Here is a 13000-nt window from a genome sequence, read left to right on the forward strand (position 1 = left end):
AGGTTAAGCCATCCGGTTAACCCTAATGATTTCATATAGTAGAGGTCAAGTTTATCTGGTCTAAGGATGTCACCAAGTAGGTGGTGGGATATCTATGTAAGCCTGATGATATCACATAGTAGGTGGCAGGTTTATCTGGGTAAGCCTGATGATGTCACATAGTAGGTGGCAGGTTTATCAGGGTAAGCCTGATGATGTCACATAGTAGGGGGCAGGTTTATCAGGGTAAGCCTGGTGATGTCACATAGTAGGGGGAAGGTTTATCAGGGTAAGCTTGGTGATGTCACATAATGGGTGGCAGGTTTATCTGGGTAAGCCTGGTGATGTCACATAGTAGGGGGCAGGTTTATCTGGGTAAGCCTGATGATGTCACATAGTAGGGGGCAGGTTTATCAGGGTAAGCTTGGTGATGTCACATAGTAGGTGGCAGGTTTATCTGGGTAAGCCTGGTGATGTCACATAGTGGGGGCAGGTTTATCTGGGTAAGCCTGGTGATGTCACAAAGTAGGTGGCAGGTTTATCAGGGTAAGCCTGGTGATGTCACAAAGTAGGTGGCAGGTTTATCAGGGTAAGCCTGGTGATGTCACAAAGTAGGTGGCAGGTTTATCAGGGTAAGCCTGGTGATGTCACATAATGGGTGGCAGGTTTATCTGGGTAAGCTTGGTGATGTCACATAGTAGGTGGCAGGTTTATCAGGGTAAGCCTGATGATGTCACAAAGTAGGTGGCAGGTTTATCAGGGTAAGCTTGGTGATGTCACATAGTAGGTGGCAGGTTTATCAGGGTAAGCCTGATGATGTCACATAGTAGGTGGCAGGTTTATCTGGGTAAGCTTGGTGATGTCACATAGTAGGTGGCAGGTTTATCAGGGTAAGCCTGATGATGTCACATAGTAGGTGGCAGGTTTATCTGGGTAAGCCTGGTTATGTCACATAGTAGGTGGCAGGTTTATCAGGGTAAGCCTGATGATGTCACATAGTAGGTGGCAGGTTTATCAGGGTAAGCCTGATGTCACATAGTAGGTGGCAGGTTTGTCAGGGTAAGCCTGATGATGTCACATAGTAGGTGGCAGGTTTATCAGGGTAAGCCTGATGATGTCACATAGTAGGTGGCAGGTTTATCTGGGTAAGCCTGATGATGTCACATAGTAGGTGGCAGGTTTATCAGGGTAAGCCTGATGATGTCACATAGTAGGTGGCAGGTTTATCAGGGTAAGCCTGATGATGTCACATAGTGGGGGGCAGGTTTATCTGGGTAAGCCTGGTGATGTCACATAGTAGGTGGCAGGTTTATCAGGGTAAGCCTGATGATGTCACATAGTAGGTGGCAGGTTTATCTGGGTAAGCCTGGTGATGTCACATAGTAGGTGGCAGGTTTATCAGGGTAAGCCTGATGATGTCACATAGTAGGTGGCAGGTTTATCTGGGTAAGCCTGGTGATGTCACATAGTAGGTAGCAGGTTTATAACCCCCTTAGCGTGGAGGGCACAGAGTGTGATGTGCTGCTGTCAGATACCCCTAACAACACTCAAGGAAATTAACAGAATTTTTATACAGGACACATCCGACATTGAACCCATCTGATGTATTTAGGTCTACATCAGATGACAGGAAAGATTGTAGTAAAAATCTCCAAGACGCACTAGCCTGGTGCATCACAATGGAACGTCTTTTGAATTTTGCTTCTTTTTCTATTATGTGATTCAGTGAGTTTCAGGTCACATTTATCTATAGATCTAAGGATTAGGCTTGTCCCTGGTTGCTCGTCTTCCATCCCGGTCTCTCTCTCTGGCTCGGGACAGTCTCATCTGGTTTCAGCTGAATCTTATCTGTCTTATCTTTCCTGGAGAGTCGGACTGGAAATTAGAGCTTAGCGAACAAGAGAGAGAAAAACAGTAACCAGGTAACGCAGTGAGGCCAAACAATGAGGGATAAGAGGAGGCGACAGGCCCATAGCTATAGATACACCATATACAGCACAGCCATATCCTCCTGTAAGCCTTGCTCAAAACTGCATCACTAAGAATGTCCACAGCAAGATGACAGCAGAGTCAGGGACAGGCACATGTCTGGACATGGAGAACACCAAATGGACATAATTGATTGGCCAGCATCCACCCCAATAGATCCTCTTGTAGCCTCCTCAGGTTCTGCCTAATGAATGATCTTCAGAGGCAATGAATAATGATGTCTGTAGACCACAAGGACATGGCTGTCAACATCTCTTGGTGCTGTGATCATCTTATGTGGCCTTTGCATTGTTGTCATAAAACAGTCGGCCACAGCCCCTTCAGATCACAGAAGGAACAATTTCTCACTGTGTTTTAGGAAAAGTACTAATTCATATGATAAGATGTGTATAACGTATGAGAAATACCTTATACTGTGGCACTTGAACTGCTCCTTGTGGCAAGAATAAATACTTTATTTTAGGAAAATTACTACTTGTTTCATGTTTTGGGGTAACTCACATGGTATTGTCAGAAAAATTCTGTTGTATACCATTGCATAGCTACATATGCCCCATTGACTATTTGAACAACTTTCCTCTCTATGATCGAAAATCACAATTTACTAAAAACGACTCCCTATCCCAGCAGAATGACTCTAATTATTGGCCACTAGATGACTTCTCTACTGTCCACTGCTTGTTGTCAGGGGAAATCTGTCTCTAGTAATACCTAGATCAGGACAGAACACAGGAAGTGAAGGCAGGACTTTCATGTGCAGGAAAGAAAGGCCCGGGCTGCGTACCTACAAGCTGAGCTAGTCTGTCTGCAGAAAATGATCCACACTGTTCCTGAAAGACAAAGCAAGGTTTCCTTCTCATCATCCATAAAGCTCAGGGCAGCTGTCCTTGTGTAAATACGAGTGTAGCTACTGTTGTATGTCTTCAGTGCTGTAATATAATCCCTTCTCAGAGAAGTCAGGGGAAAAAAAAGCTGTGTTTGTGTACTACAGGCAAACATCCCAGTTTTGGTCCTGCACCATAAAATGGAGAGAATGACAAATAGCTGTGCCTTATTATGTGAATGGGGCCTTATAGAGCATTGTAACCCATGAACCTACTAGTAGTCACATGATCACCCAATATCGCCAGGTGGTTGCAGCAGGAATGTGCCCATACAAACCCCAGACAGATGGCATTATTATGTGGGCACTATAAGCGGCGCACAGGAACCTTTTGTGGTCATTTTTATTCTTATTTTACGAATGATACAGAGAAGACTGCAGTGCCTCTTTAATTTATATAAAAAAGCTCAGTGTGAATTAAACCTTAAAGTGTACATGTTACAAAAAAGAATTTCTGACATGAGTGTCTAGACTGATCCAATGTTACTGCGAGACAGTCCCATAGACGTACACAAACAAATACCAAACCCAACCAGAGGACAAGAGTGTCGCTGTTTCTGAAAGAAAAAAGCCATGCTTTTCCAACTCTGGAAAACCCCTTTAGGGTAGCTTCACACGTACCAGATCCGCAGCGGATTTTACGCTGCGATTTAAAGCGAAATCCGCTGCGGATCCTGGTATAGTAAAGTTGTATTGGGTCACATACTCGCAGAGGAATTTTTCATTCTGCTGCGGATATGTGACCCGGCCCCTTTAACCCCCCGCCGCCCCGGCCCGCAGCATACATTGCCTGCTCGGCGCCTCTGTTGTATGTGATGCTCCCGTGCACTGATTGGCTGATGAGGAGCAAGGGCAGCCAGGAGCCTCACACACAGCCTCGGCGCCGAGCAGGTAATGTATGCTGCGGGCCGGGGACTGCGGCGGAGCGGGGGGTTAAAGGGTCCGGGTCACATACTGACAGCGGAATGAAAATTCCGCTGCAGTTATGTGACCCTTTCACTTCGCATTACCAGGATCCACAGTGGATTTCGCTGCAAACTCGCAGCGTGAAATCCGTTGCGAGTGCGGTGCGTGTGAAGCTACCCTTAAAGGGGTTATCCAGTGGTAGAAAAACATGGCCTCTTTCTTCAATAGACAGCACCACTCTTGTCTCCAGTTTGGGTGCAGGTTTTGCAACTCAGTTCCATTGAAGTGAATGGAGCTTAATTCCAAACCACACCTGAACTGGAGACAAGAGTCGTGCTGTCGCTAGAAGAAAGTGGCCATGATTTTCTAACACTTTATAATCCCCTAAGGCTGAAATATAGGAACTCTGCTGTGTGACCCATATGTCAGTTCATGAGGTGGTGGTGTATACACTGATGCAGCGCTGTATGGCACATGTTATCTCTTGGGCAGCCTGCCAGTGACATTTCTATTTCCAGCCTGGAGTCCAGTTCCTTCCATTGTCCTGACTGTTGTCTGTGCTTCCTCTACCTCTGCCCCTTGTGCAGCTTCTCTCCTGTGATCTCGGGTGTATACAGTGCAATCAGAAGGCTGTGTATACAACAAGGGGGCAAGTTTGGTCAGCGACCAGCAGAAAGTGTCCGGGACGCCAGTGACTGACCAAGACGCCTTCATGTCCTGTTCTTACACCAAGGCCTTCCGGCATTACGTGTCTCCATCTTAATGATCTGACTTGGAAGCAAAGCAGTAATGTGACGACAGGGGAAGTCGGGGATGACGAGAATGATACTCTGTGTTGGAGAGTAGATTGTGAGCTCTTAGGGCCAGGGATAGTGCTGAGCGGAGTTACCAAACTGTTTGGGTTTGGCAGCGTTCTCCAAACCCGAACACTCTGCATTTGACTCCCAGTATTTGGAGATGTTAGATGCCACCCTAGGCAGTTCTGGAAAACATGGATACAGCCTTTGGCAACTTTCGGTCAACTTTAGTAGTGATACATTGTGTGAGATGGTGATATTAGATTGTAAGCTCTTCGGCACAGGGATAATGGATGTGATACATTGAACAAGGTGTGTGGGGCCCCCTGGTCCTCGGTAAATGTAATGTTTTTCTTAGTTGGTGAAGTTTACATAGTATTTTGTTGGGGTTTATTGATTACTATACAGTTAGTTATTGTGTGCGTTTCTGCGTCACAGTCTCTTTGTATATATACAATGTATGCTCTGTATGTACAGGCTGTCTGTGGCTGGCGGCGCCTGAAGAGATAGATTAATTATTGCAGACTGTTGCTTCTACATATTCAGGTTTGGCGGCCTGGGATTATAACTGGGTACTGTATCTGCCTTGGCCTGAAGGGGTGACCCTGTACCTGGGAGTGTGCAGTCACATTGCGGGGACAGAACAGAGAAATGGTGCTGCTGCCAGCCAGACATGTGCCAAGTGGTGCCAAGCTGTGTGTGGACAAACTGCACAAGAGGCTGTGGGGGCAGAGCCACATAGCCAAATGCGTGTAAGATAGGCCAGAAGATGGCACAGATGCCATAGGGATTGCCCCCTTTATTTGTCCAGGGTTCAGGTGTCACCTCTCTTTCTGGAAGGATCAGAGAGAAGCGTTAGATGTTTTATAGAATTTATTGCAGTAAATTGTCAGTGCCAGCCTCCAAGAACAAACTTTTCAGGGGTGAGTACCAGACCTTCTGCTAATTTAAGGGTCTTAAATACTCTGTGCAGCTGTGCAAATAAGAGTGTACTAGTCCTGGTGAAGACAGTCTTCCGTAGTAACATGCTGTCCAGCGGCAAGACTATTACAACTGGTGCTAAGATGTGGCGGAAGCAGATACTGTGGTGCCAGGTGGTGCACTGCAGGGGTGGGGCACTGCTGGAGGGACCAAAGGGGGAAACAATGCTCGGGAATCAGGACTGAAAACAAGACTCTGCTGGTAAGATCTAGAGGTTTTGTACGGGAAGACGACACAGAGAGTGTGCAGGAATACAGTGGGCTCTAGGTAAGGGGTGGGGGTGTCACATCACTGCCCACTGCAACACTGTGCAATCCTTGCCTCCAACCGAGATGAGAGCGCTGTCATTGTGCAGGAAGCTGAGGCGGGTGACATGACTGCTGTGACCACTGTACTTATTACTGGGGGCCTGAAAAGAGAGAAAAGAACACTAGTGAGAAAGACACTTTTGGGCCCATTACACATTGCACAAAATTTAATGTTCTTACCCGGGGCACCACACAAGGGAAAGCGTACAGACGGACGCCTCCAAAATCGTCTCCTGTGGCTACCAGTTTCTTGTCGTGTGACTTGATCACTGAATTAATGTCTGTTCCGTCTGCTCCATCCGGCCAAATGCCTGGAACAAGAAAGAAGTCAAAGAAGTCAAAAATTTTGGTTATTGGTGAAAGTATTGTAAAAAGCTTCCATTATCACGTAACCATTCTGAAAAGTGAATGCTGCAGCTGAAGACAAGCAGGGATTACAGTTCTCAGCATTTATTGATTCTGTATGTGGTTAGACACAGAGACACCTGAAAGCAGTGTTATATGCGTTGGAGGCATTCCTTATTACTATGGGTATAATCGTATAACACTTTAATTGTGTTGTGTTCAACCTTGTTCAACCCCTCATAAATATATCTGCCAAGTTGCTTCATTCATTCTTCTTGTGAGTGTGTTCTGAGCTTAAGTGGAGGTTTCCATAGTCAGCCCCTGGCAGAAGAAGAGGAAGACCATCTTCATTCCCACAGAGAGTTTCCAGAAAGATTTGGGTGGAGACACGGTACCATAGTGAGGTTACAACTACAGCTGCTTTGAGAGACTGGCTCAAATAGGAAGTTGACTATCTAAAAGCACTCAAGGGCGCCCTCTGCAGTAGGAGGAAAAAGGCACAAGGATGCTCTCTATGACCACTAGTGGGCAACGTCTATACCATGAATCAATGATAAAAATGGCTTACACTTTTAATTTTTTATGACAATTTGCTTTGAGGGGATGTGATATGGAGATACCAGTCAGCAGACACATGGATATATATACTTTATATACACACAGATTATTGTTCAGGAATAAGCAAGAACTCACCTAGCACATGGAAGCTCAGCGCGCACGAACCATTCTCCCAATCCGCATTACGTACACTCTCTGCACTTACAATCTGCTTCCCAGAATCCGGGTCCCCTGGGTGGAGGGAGAAATCATTGTCATTATTATACCCAAGGCGGTACAGCCAGCACCCCCACCACCCACTGGTAGCCCCCAATAGTAGCTGCCGTCACTCCGATATTGCTGCCGTAAAAGACTTCATCTACAGTCGTTGTTCCCATATGCACATAACCCGAACACAATGAGACCAGCTGCTGTGAAGATCCCAGTGCACACCAGGACCTGAGGATCATGTTACTCACAATAGAGGATTTCATAGTCGCCGCTGTTAGTCATGAAGCTGGAGCTGTCCGTTGCCCAGTCCAGGAACGTGATGTAACTGGAGTGACCCTATAGGGAGGAGGAACAAGGTGATATTTACATATAACACGATACGCAGAAAGTCCAGATATTTTCCCTGCGCTACTCACCGAACACTTTCCCACCCGTCTGTACTCTCGTCCTTCTTCAGCTACTTCATACAAGTAAATAAAGTTGTCATGTGATCCCACCGCCAAGTACTGGCCATCTGTAGGATAAAAAGATGGTAAGGTACAGGAAAACCCAGAGAAATTAGCAGGGGACAAAGTTAGAACCTTACCAGGACTGTAGCTGATGGTACTGATCTGTTCACCCGCATCTGAAAAGGTTGTCACTATAACGTGGGACTGAGCGTCTAAGACCAGGAACCTGCAAGGAAGGGGGGGATGATAAGACTGAGCTACAAGGAAGAGTAGTCACTGAAATCTCCTGTACACAACATGCAGAACTGTAGCTGAACTCTATATATACAGAAAGGTGGTCTTATAGTAAGATTAGATGATATAAGATGTATTTATATACGTCACTTACCTCCCCGTTGTGGTCCCTATAGCTACAACACTTCCAGATGGATGGAATCCGGCCACTCTAGCAGGATCCTGAAGAAGCGTGAACACATTTGTTTATGAACAGGTTATACACACAGTGTTTCACATCCAGAAAAAATGGTTACACTGTACACTGACTATACATGTTAATATTATTAGTAAATGATATCCGAGACTGTATAATCAGTGTGAGCGGCTTCCTACTGCCCTGTAAATACCCCTAGTTCTGTATCTATCACATGGTATATAAAAAGCGTTATCTGTTATATATCATGCAATGGAGTCTCTTACCTCCAAGGTGGTGGTCCACACAGGCTCATGGTCTTTGCTGTTCCAGAGATGAACCAGCTTGTCATGACCACAGGTCAGAAACAAGTCAAGAGATGGGTGACAGCAGAGACCCCACAGCTCTTCAGTGTGACCCTGAATCAGAAGGATAAGATACAAGTTGGTTTGTTGCCTGTGACATCCTACTCTGGACATTATACAGAAATTAAAACATCCTCATCCATTACACTGACTTGAGAGAGGTAGTTTAATCCTGAACCAAAAGACCTTTGTTATCCTTGAAACTCAATATGTACAACCGTGGCAGCTCCATTAAACATTCTGTCAGGATACACTGTCCCCGGTGTACAGCCAGATAATATACAGCTGACATCTTGCCTTATACTTCACCAGTGCATTACCTGTATTAAGCAGGTGAGTCCGTTCTCCAGGCTGCCACTCATCACGCAGTTCTTGGTTGTACCCACATACAGCGTGTCCCCTCCTCGCCCCTCAGCGATGGTGCGTACCGGCCCGTAACATTCTGGAATCTATTAAGTAAAAAGTAAGTTATACAATTGATCCACCCCACAATACAAGAAGCTCTCTATTGAGTCTCTGTCCTTTCATACCCGAGTCTCCCGAACTTTCTTATACTCTCGGTCCCACAGTATGATTCTTCCATCCTTGCCTCCTCCAGATAATAACGTTCCATCTCTGCACACACATAAAGCGAAGACTCCACCGTCATGAGCCCCACACACAGCCTGGGAGATCCTGTGACTGCCTGAAAGAGACCAAAGACATCCCAGGAATCATGGGGTCCTAGCATTTGGCCGGCAGCTATAATGTGTATGTGTATAGATGCACCCACATCAAGACTTCTCTATTCATGTCAAAACATATTGTGATGTTAGCTATATGTTTAACATGTAAAAAAAAGATGTGCGCATAAAGTTGCATACGTTTGTGTGTATATGAACATGCATTAAAATCGTGATACAAACACCCCCTTATTATGAAGCCTTCAGAGGAATGGTCCAGGATTCTTCTTACCTTTACCCCATATGTACAAATTGCCATTAGAATCTCCAGTGACCACGTCTCCATTCTCTGCAAAGGCCACACACAGGACAAAGCGTGGCTTCTCGTGTTTCTGTGGAGGAGTAAAGTAATCAGACCAGTTCATTGCTGACATCACCAGTTTATTTACTATAACTACTGACACAAAGTATTAACACTGAAAAAAATCTTTATACTAATTGAATAAAGTAACATCCACTAAGTCGCAGAAGCAAAACTATTATAAGCCCAGAATCTTATAGTTCCATAAAGTATTTTTCTTTTACTGTTGCCAAAATATACTGTGGTGCAGAGCATCCTGGAGGTACAGAGGTACTAGCATCCTGGATGAGCCACCAATTTTTGGCTTTGCTTAGTCTCTACATAATGATTCTTCATTCCTATTACAACCTACCTCAAAAACTCCTTGTCTCTTGCTCAATGTAGCTGTTACACCTGCAGCCGCTCCAGCAGGGGGCCCTTCCAGGCTCCAGTAATACAGCTGGGACTTCCCACAAGTTATAATCAAGTTGGGTTCTGTTGGGTGAAAAATGGCGGCAAGCACAGGCTCTGTAGAACACTGGTGACATACAAATGATCTCAGTTAACGCTTTGCTAAATGTTTGCCATATATTGTTCAAACATCTGAAGAAATCTCATACCTTAACTTCTGTCACCTTCGTCTCACGCTGCCACTGCCACACTGACAAGACGTGGTCTCCAGATTCATCACATGCGCACAGATGACTCCCACCATCCTGTGAAAGAAGAACAGAACGTGGGGTCACAATAAGTGATCGGTTTAGGTGTAATGCCGCTCAAGAGCCGCAACCTTACTCACTGCTTTAGAGAAACTCAGACAGGTGACTGCCCTGTCGAAATGTCCCACTCCAATGACATGAAGAGTACAAAGGCTGACAGAGTGCCAGATCCGGACATGAGGGGGCAGAGCCTGGGGACAGGAACACACGGTTACCAGGAGAGAAAGTTGGCAAAATATTAAGGCAGGACAGTTTTTGTTGTTTGGTAGACGGGATTTGTTTCAGCTTCATGCTTGGTTCACTATGGAGATGATGTATTACAGATGTGAGGTGATGTGTAACAGATCACAGAAATAGCAAAGATATTGCCTCATGGCACCAGAGAGTAAAGCTCAGCGCCAATCATCCTGTACTCACCTTACCATCCTGTGAGTTACCCGCCACCTGCCCGCTGGCAATCGTTACAGAGTCTGGATGGACAGCAATACTGGAAGATGGAGAGAAATTGTTCAATCCTACTCACACTATTAGGAAATCCAGCATGACAGTAGAAAGGGCTAAAGTGGTTGGCTTACATAATGATCCCTGGACTGACCTTTTGATGTCATCCGTGTGACCTCTGTAGTGTCTCTGTGTGCCAGCTGCAGGGTCGTAGAGGACACAGACAGCAGCTGTAAAATACAACAGCTCTCCGGATGGAAGGATGTAGAGGTTGCTGCGGCAGTCCCGACCCCTGTACCCATATCTGCACATTTGAAATTAAGGACTATGATGTGAATCATGAGGTCATTGTGTATATATTATCAAAGGAAACATTTTTTATGGATCTCATTTAGGCATAGCAGTTGGCACTACCATAAGGCATGTGGTTATTGAAACACAGAGAGAGTAGGTTTTAAAGAGCCACTGATGGATGCTGACTCTAGTCAAGGCAGTTCCATCCATATATACAATCCATGCAGAAAAAAGTATTAGAGAGCACTCACAGTACTGCGTAACTTCTTTTATTTAAAGTTGTACAGACCTGAAATCAAGCAGGCATGAGCAGACGAGGACACTGAACACTTTACAACCATAACAGCTGTTTTGTATGCATGCATGCATGCTTTATCATCAGGTCTGATGAAGCACACATAAGTGTGAAACAGCTGTTAGGTTTGTGAAAAGTCCGGAGTCTTCGCATGCATAACTGCTAGATTTTAGGTCTGCAAAACTTTAAATAAAAGAAGTTACACAGTACCGTGAGCGCCCTCTACTACTTTTTTGCGTGGAGCACATTTTCATGAAAATACCTGCACCTTGGAAGTTCCTCTACTTGTTCGATAAATACTGTAACCTAACAACATATTTAGGGATCAGAATATGGTAGTTCTTTCACTGCTGGTGCATCCACTAAACTACCCCAGGGGTGACAGTCATGGTCCAGAAGTGAACCCCAGCCACAGGACCCCATTAGACTTTGGGTTCCTTCTGTGTCGTGTCACCAACTAATTGAGATAGATAATATGAACACAAAAGGTTGTAAGGCCCCATTATATCTGGGCCTTTACAGTCAATTATCCCATGTTAGATGGAATGGGATGACTGGTCGGCCATTACAAATTAGGATACGCCCATTCCAGCTGCAGCTCCTTCGAGGGAAGTTCTCCTTTTGCTTCTATACTGTAGGAAGCAACCAGTGAGTCTGGAACGTAGAGAGGAACAGAGCGGCCCCTCAGGTAGAGCTTCACAATGCCCTCCTCTGTAAGCGGGGGAAAATAGGAAAATTGTCAGTGTCCTGCAGAAATACAAATCATGACATGAGGAAAAAAATACAAATGCTCAGGAGACACCGCTTCCCTTTTATTTTCAGAATCTGAAGGTAAAATGAGGTCATATTAAAGAAAAAAAAAAAAAGTTGAACGACAAAGAGCTGCATATGATCGTAAGAGACAGGTGTTGTGATAATGATGACAATGTGGGTAACCTGAACCTAGGATGTGTCAGCAGTGTCACAGTAACATGTTTTTTTTTTAGTTCAGCTGGAAGGTCGTTAAAGGAGTTATCCAGGCTTAAAAAAAACATGGCTCTTTCTTCCACAAAGAGCACCTCTCCCATCTTCAGTTTGGATTAAAGGGACTGTACCATCAGGCCGGGGCTGAAGCACTGGAGGCGGGCTGAACCACCCCCAATGGGAGGAAACCTCCGAACCTCTATGACACTGCTCCTACCATTGGGGGTGGGTCAGCCCGCCTCCAGTGCTTCAGCCCAGGCCTGATGGTACAGTCCCTTTAAGTTTTGCGATTCAGTTCTATTGAAGTGAATTGAGCTGAATTGCAATACCACCCGTAACTAAAGACAGGAGTAGTGCTGTTTTTGCAAGCAAGTAGCATCATAATCAACACGTCTGCAAAACTATCTGTGCATGGAAAGTATTCTATGGACCGGACCTCCGACCTACTAGAATCTGTTTAAATCTTTGCACCACTGTGCTAACACGCTGTTTTGCTGACATGTAAACCCTTCCCTGGGAGCAACTAGTTGTATGCTCCCGCCTGAGCAAACAACATGCGGATCAAAAGACAGCAGACAACGCATACACGTGATCCTATTACTCATACATGAAGCTACATATTGTGAGACCGAAGTGCCAAGAAGAACTGCCTGAGGACACCACTAAATGGAAATTCACAATGTGCGGGGGAGAAAGGCTATAGTCATCCACTTGACACCTGTTTCTCTCCCATTAAAGTCATGTATACTTACACGAGCTGTAAAAATAGGAATGGTACCTGTTTTGCGCCATTTACATACATTTGTTTGTTGTTTTGTAACACTAGTGACTGGTTTTAACTATAAAGGGGGAAGGTATGCATGTCTTTTGACGTTTGAATTTTTGTGGATGATTGCAGACATCATAAACGGTCCTGAAATTTTTTTTTACCTTTTTTTCCACAGCAAATGTTATTAGTCTGTTCGAGACCCAGATTTCTGGGGGCCAAAAATGTGCAAAAAAAAGTGAAAAAAATTAATTTAAAGCTATAAAATTGTAAGAAATGGGAATTACCAAATGTTTTTTCAACGGAAGTCAATATTTTTTTTTAAAAAAAGGCAATTTTGA

At 44.9% G+C, this 13000-nt stretch overlaps 2 protein-coding genes across 10 annotated transcripts in view; one reads left to right on the top strand and one right to left on the bottom strand.

Moving 5' to 3' along the window:
- Window positions 1–13000, top strand: part of GIPR (gastric inhibitory polypeptide receptor) — a 130091-nt gene that overhangs the window by 29969 nt on the left and 87122 nt on the right. The window lies entirely within an intron of this gene.
- EML2 (EMAP like 2) overlaps window positions 5415–13000 on the bottom strand; it is a 102431-nt gene continuing 94845 nt past the window's right edge. For all 3 annotated transcript variants that reach the window (XM_069985571.1, XM_069985570.1, XM_069985572.1), the window contains 17 exons: window positions 11512–11641; window positions 10496–10645; window positions 10318–10387; window positions 9981–10091; window positions 9802–9897; window positions 9555–9719; window positions 9134–9233; window positions 8710–8864; window positions 8500–8628; window positions 8102–8233; window positions 7794–7861; window positions 7543–7631; window positions 7373–7470; window positions 7205–7292; window positions 6882–6977; window positions 6024–6154; window positions 5415–5944 (listed from right to left, as the gene is read on the bottom strand). In XM_069985571.1, coding sequence (XP_069841672.1) covers window positions 5819–5944; window positions 6024–6154; window positions 6882–6977; window positions 7205–7292; window positions 7373–7470; window positions 7543–7631; window positions 7794–7861; window positions 8102–8233; window positions 8500–8628; window positions 8710–8864; window positions 9134–9233; window positions 9555–9719; window positions 9802–9897; window positions 9981–10091; window positions 10318–10387; window positions 10496–10645; window positions 11512–11641 — 1934 coding nt within the window. In that variant the 3' untranslated portion in view covers window positions 5415–5818. The remainder of the gene's footprint in view (window positions 5945–6023; window positions 6155–6881; window positions 6978–7204; window positions 7293–7372; window positions 7471–7542; window positions 7632–7793; window positions 7862–8101; window positions 8234–8499; window positions 8629–8709; window positions 8865–9133; window positions 9234–9554; window positions 9720–9801; window positions 9898–9980; window positions 10092–10317; window positions 10388–10495; window positions 10646–11511; window positions 11642–13000) is intronic.

Source organism: Dendropsophus ebraccatus, chromosome 10 (genome assembly GCF_027789765.1).
Source record: "Dendropsophus ebraccatus isolate aDenEbr1 chromosome 10, aDenEbr1.pat, whole genome shotgun sequence".
Classification (NCBI taxonomy): Eukaryota; Metazoa; Chordata; class Amphibia; order Anura; family Hylidae; genus Dendropsophus; species Dendropsophus ebraccatus.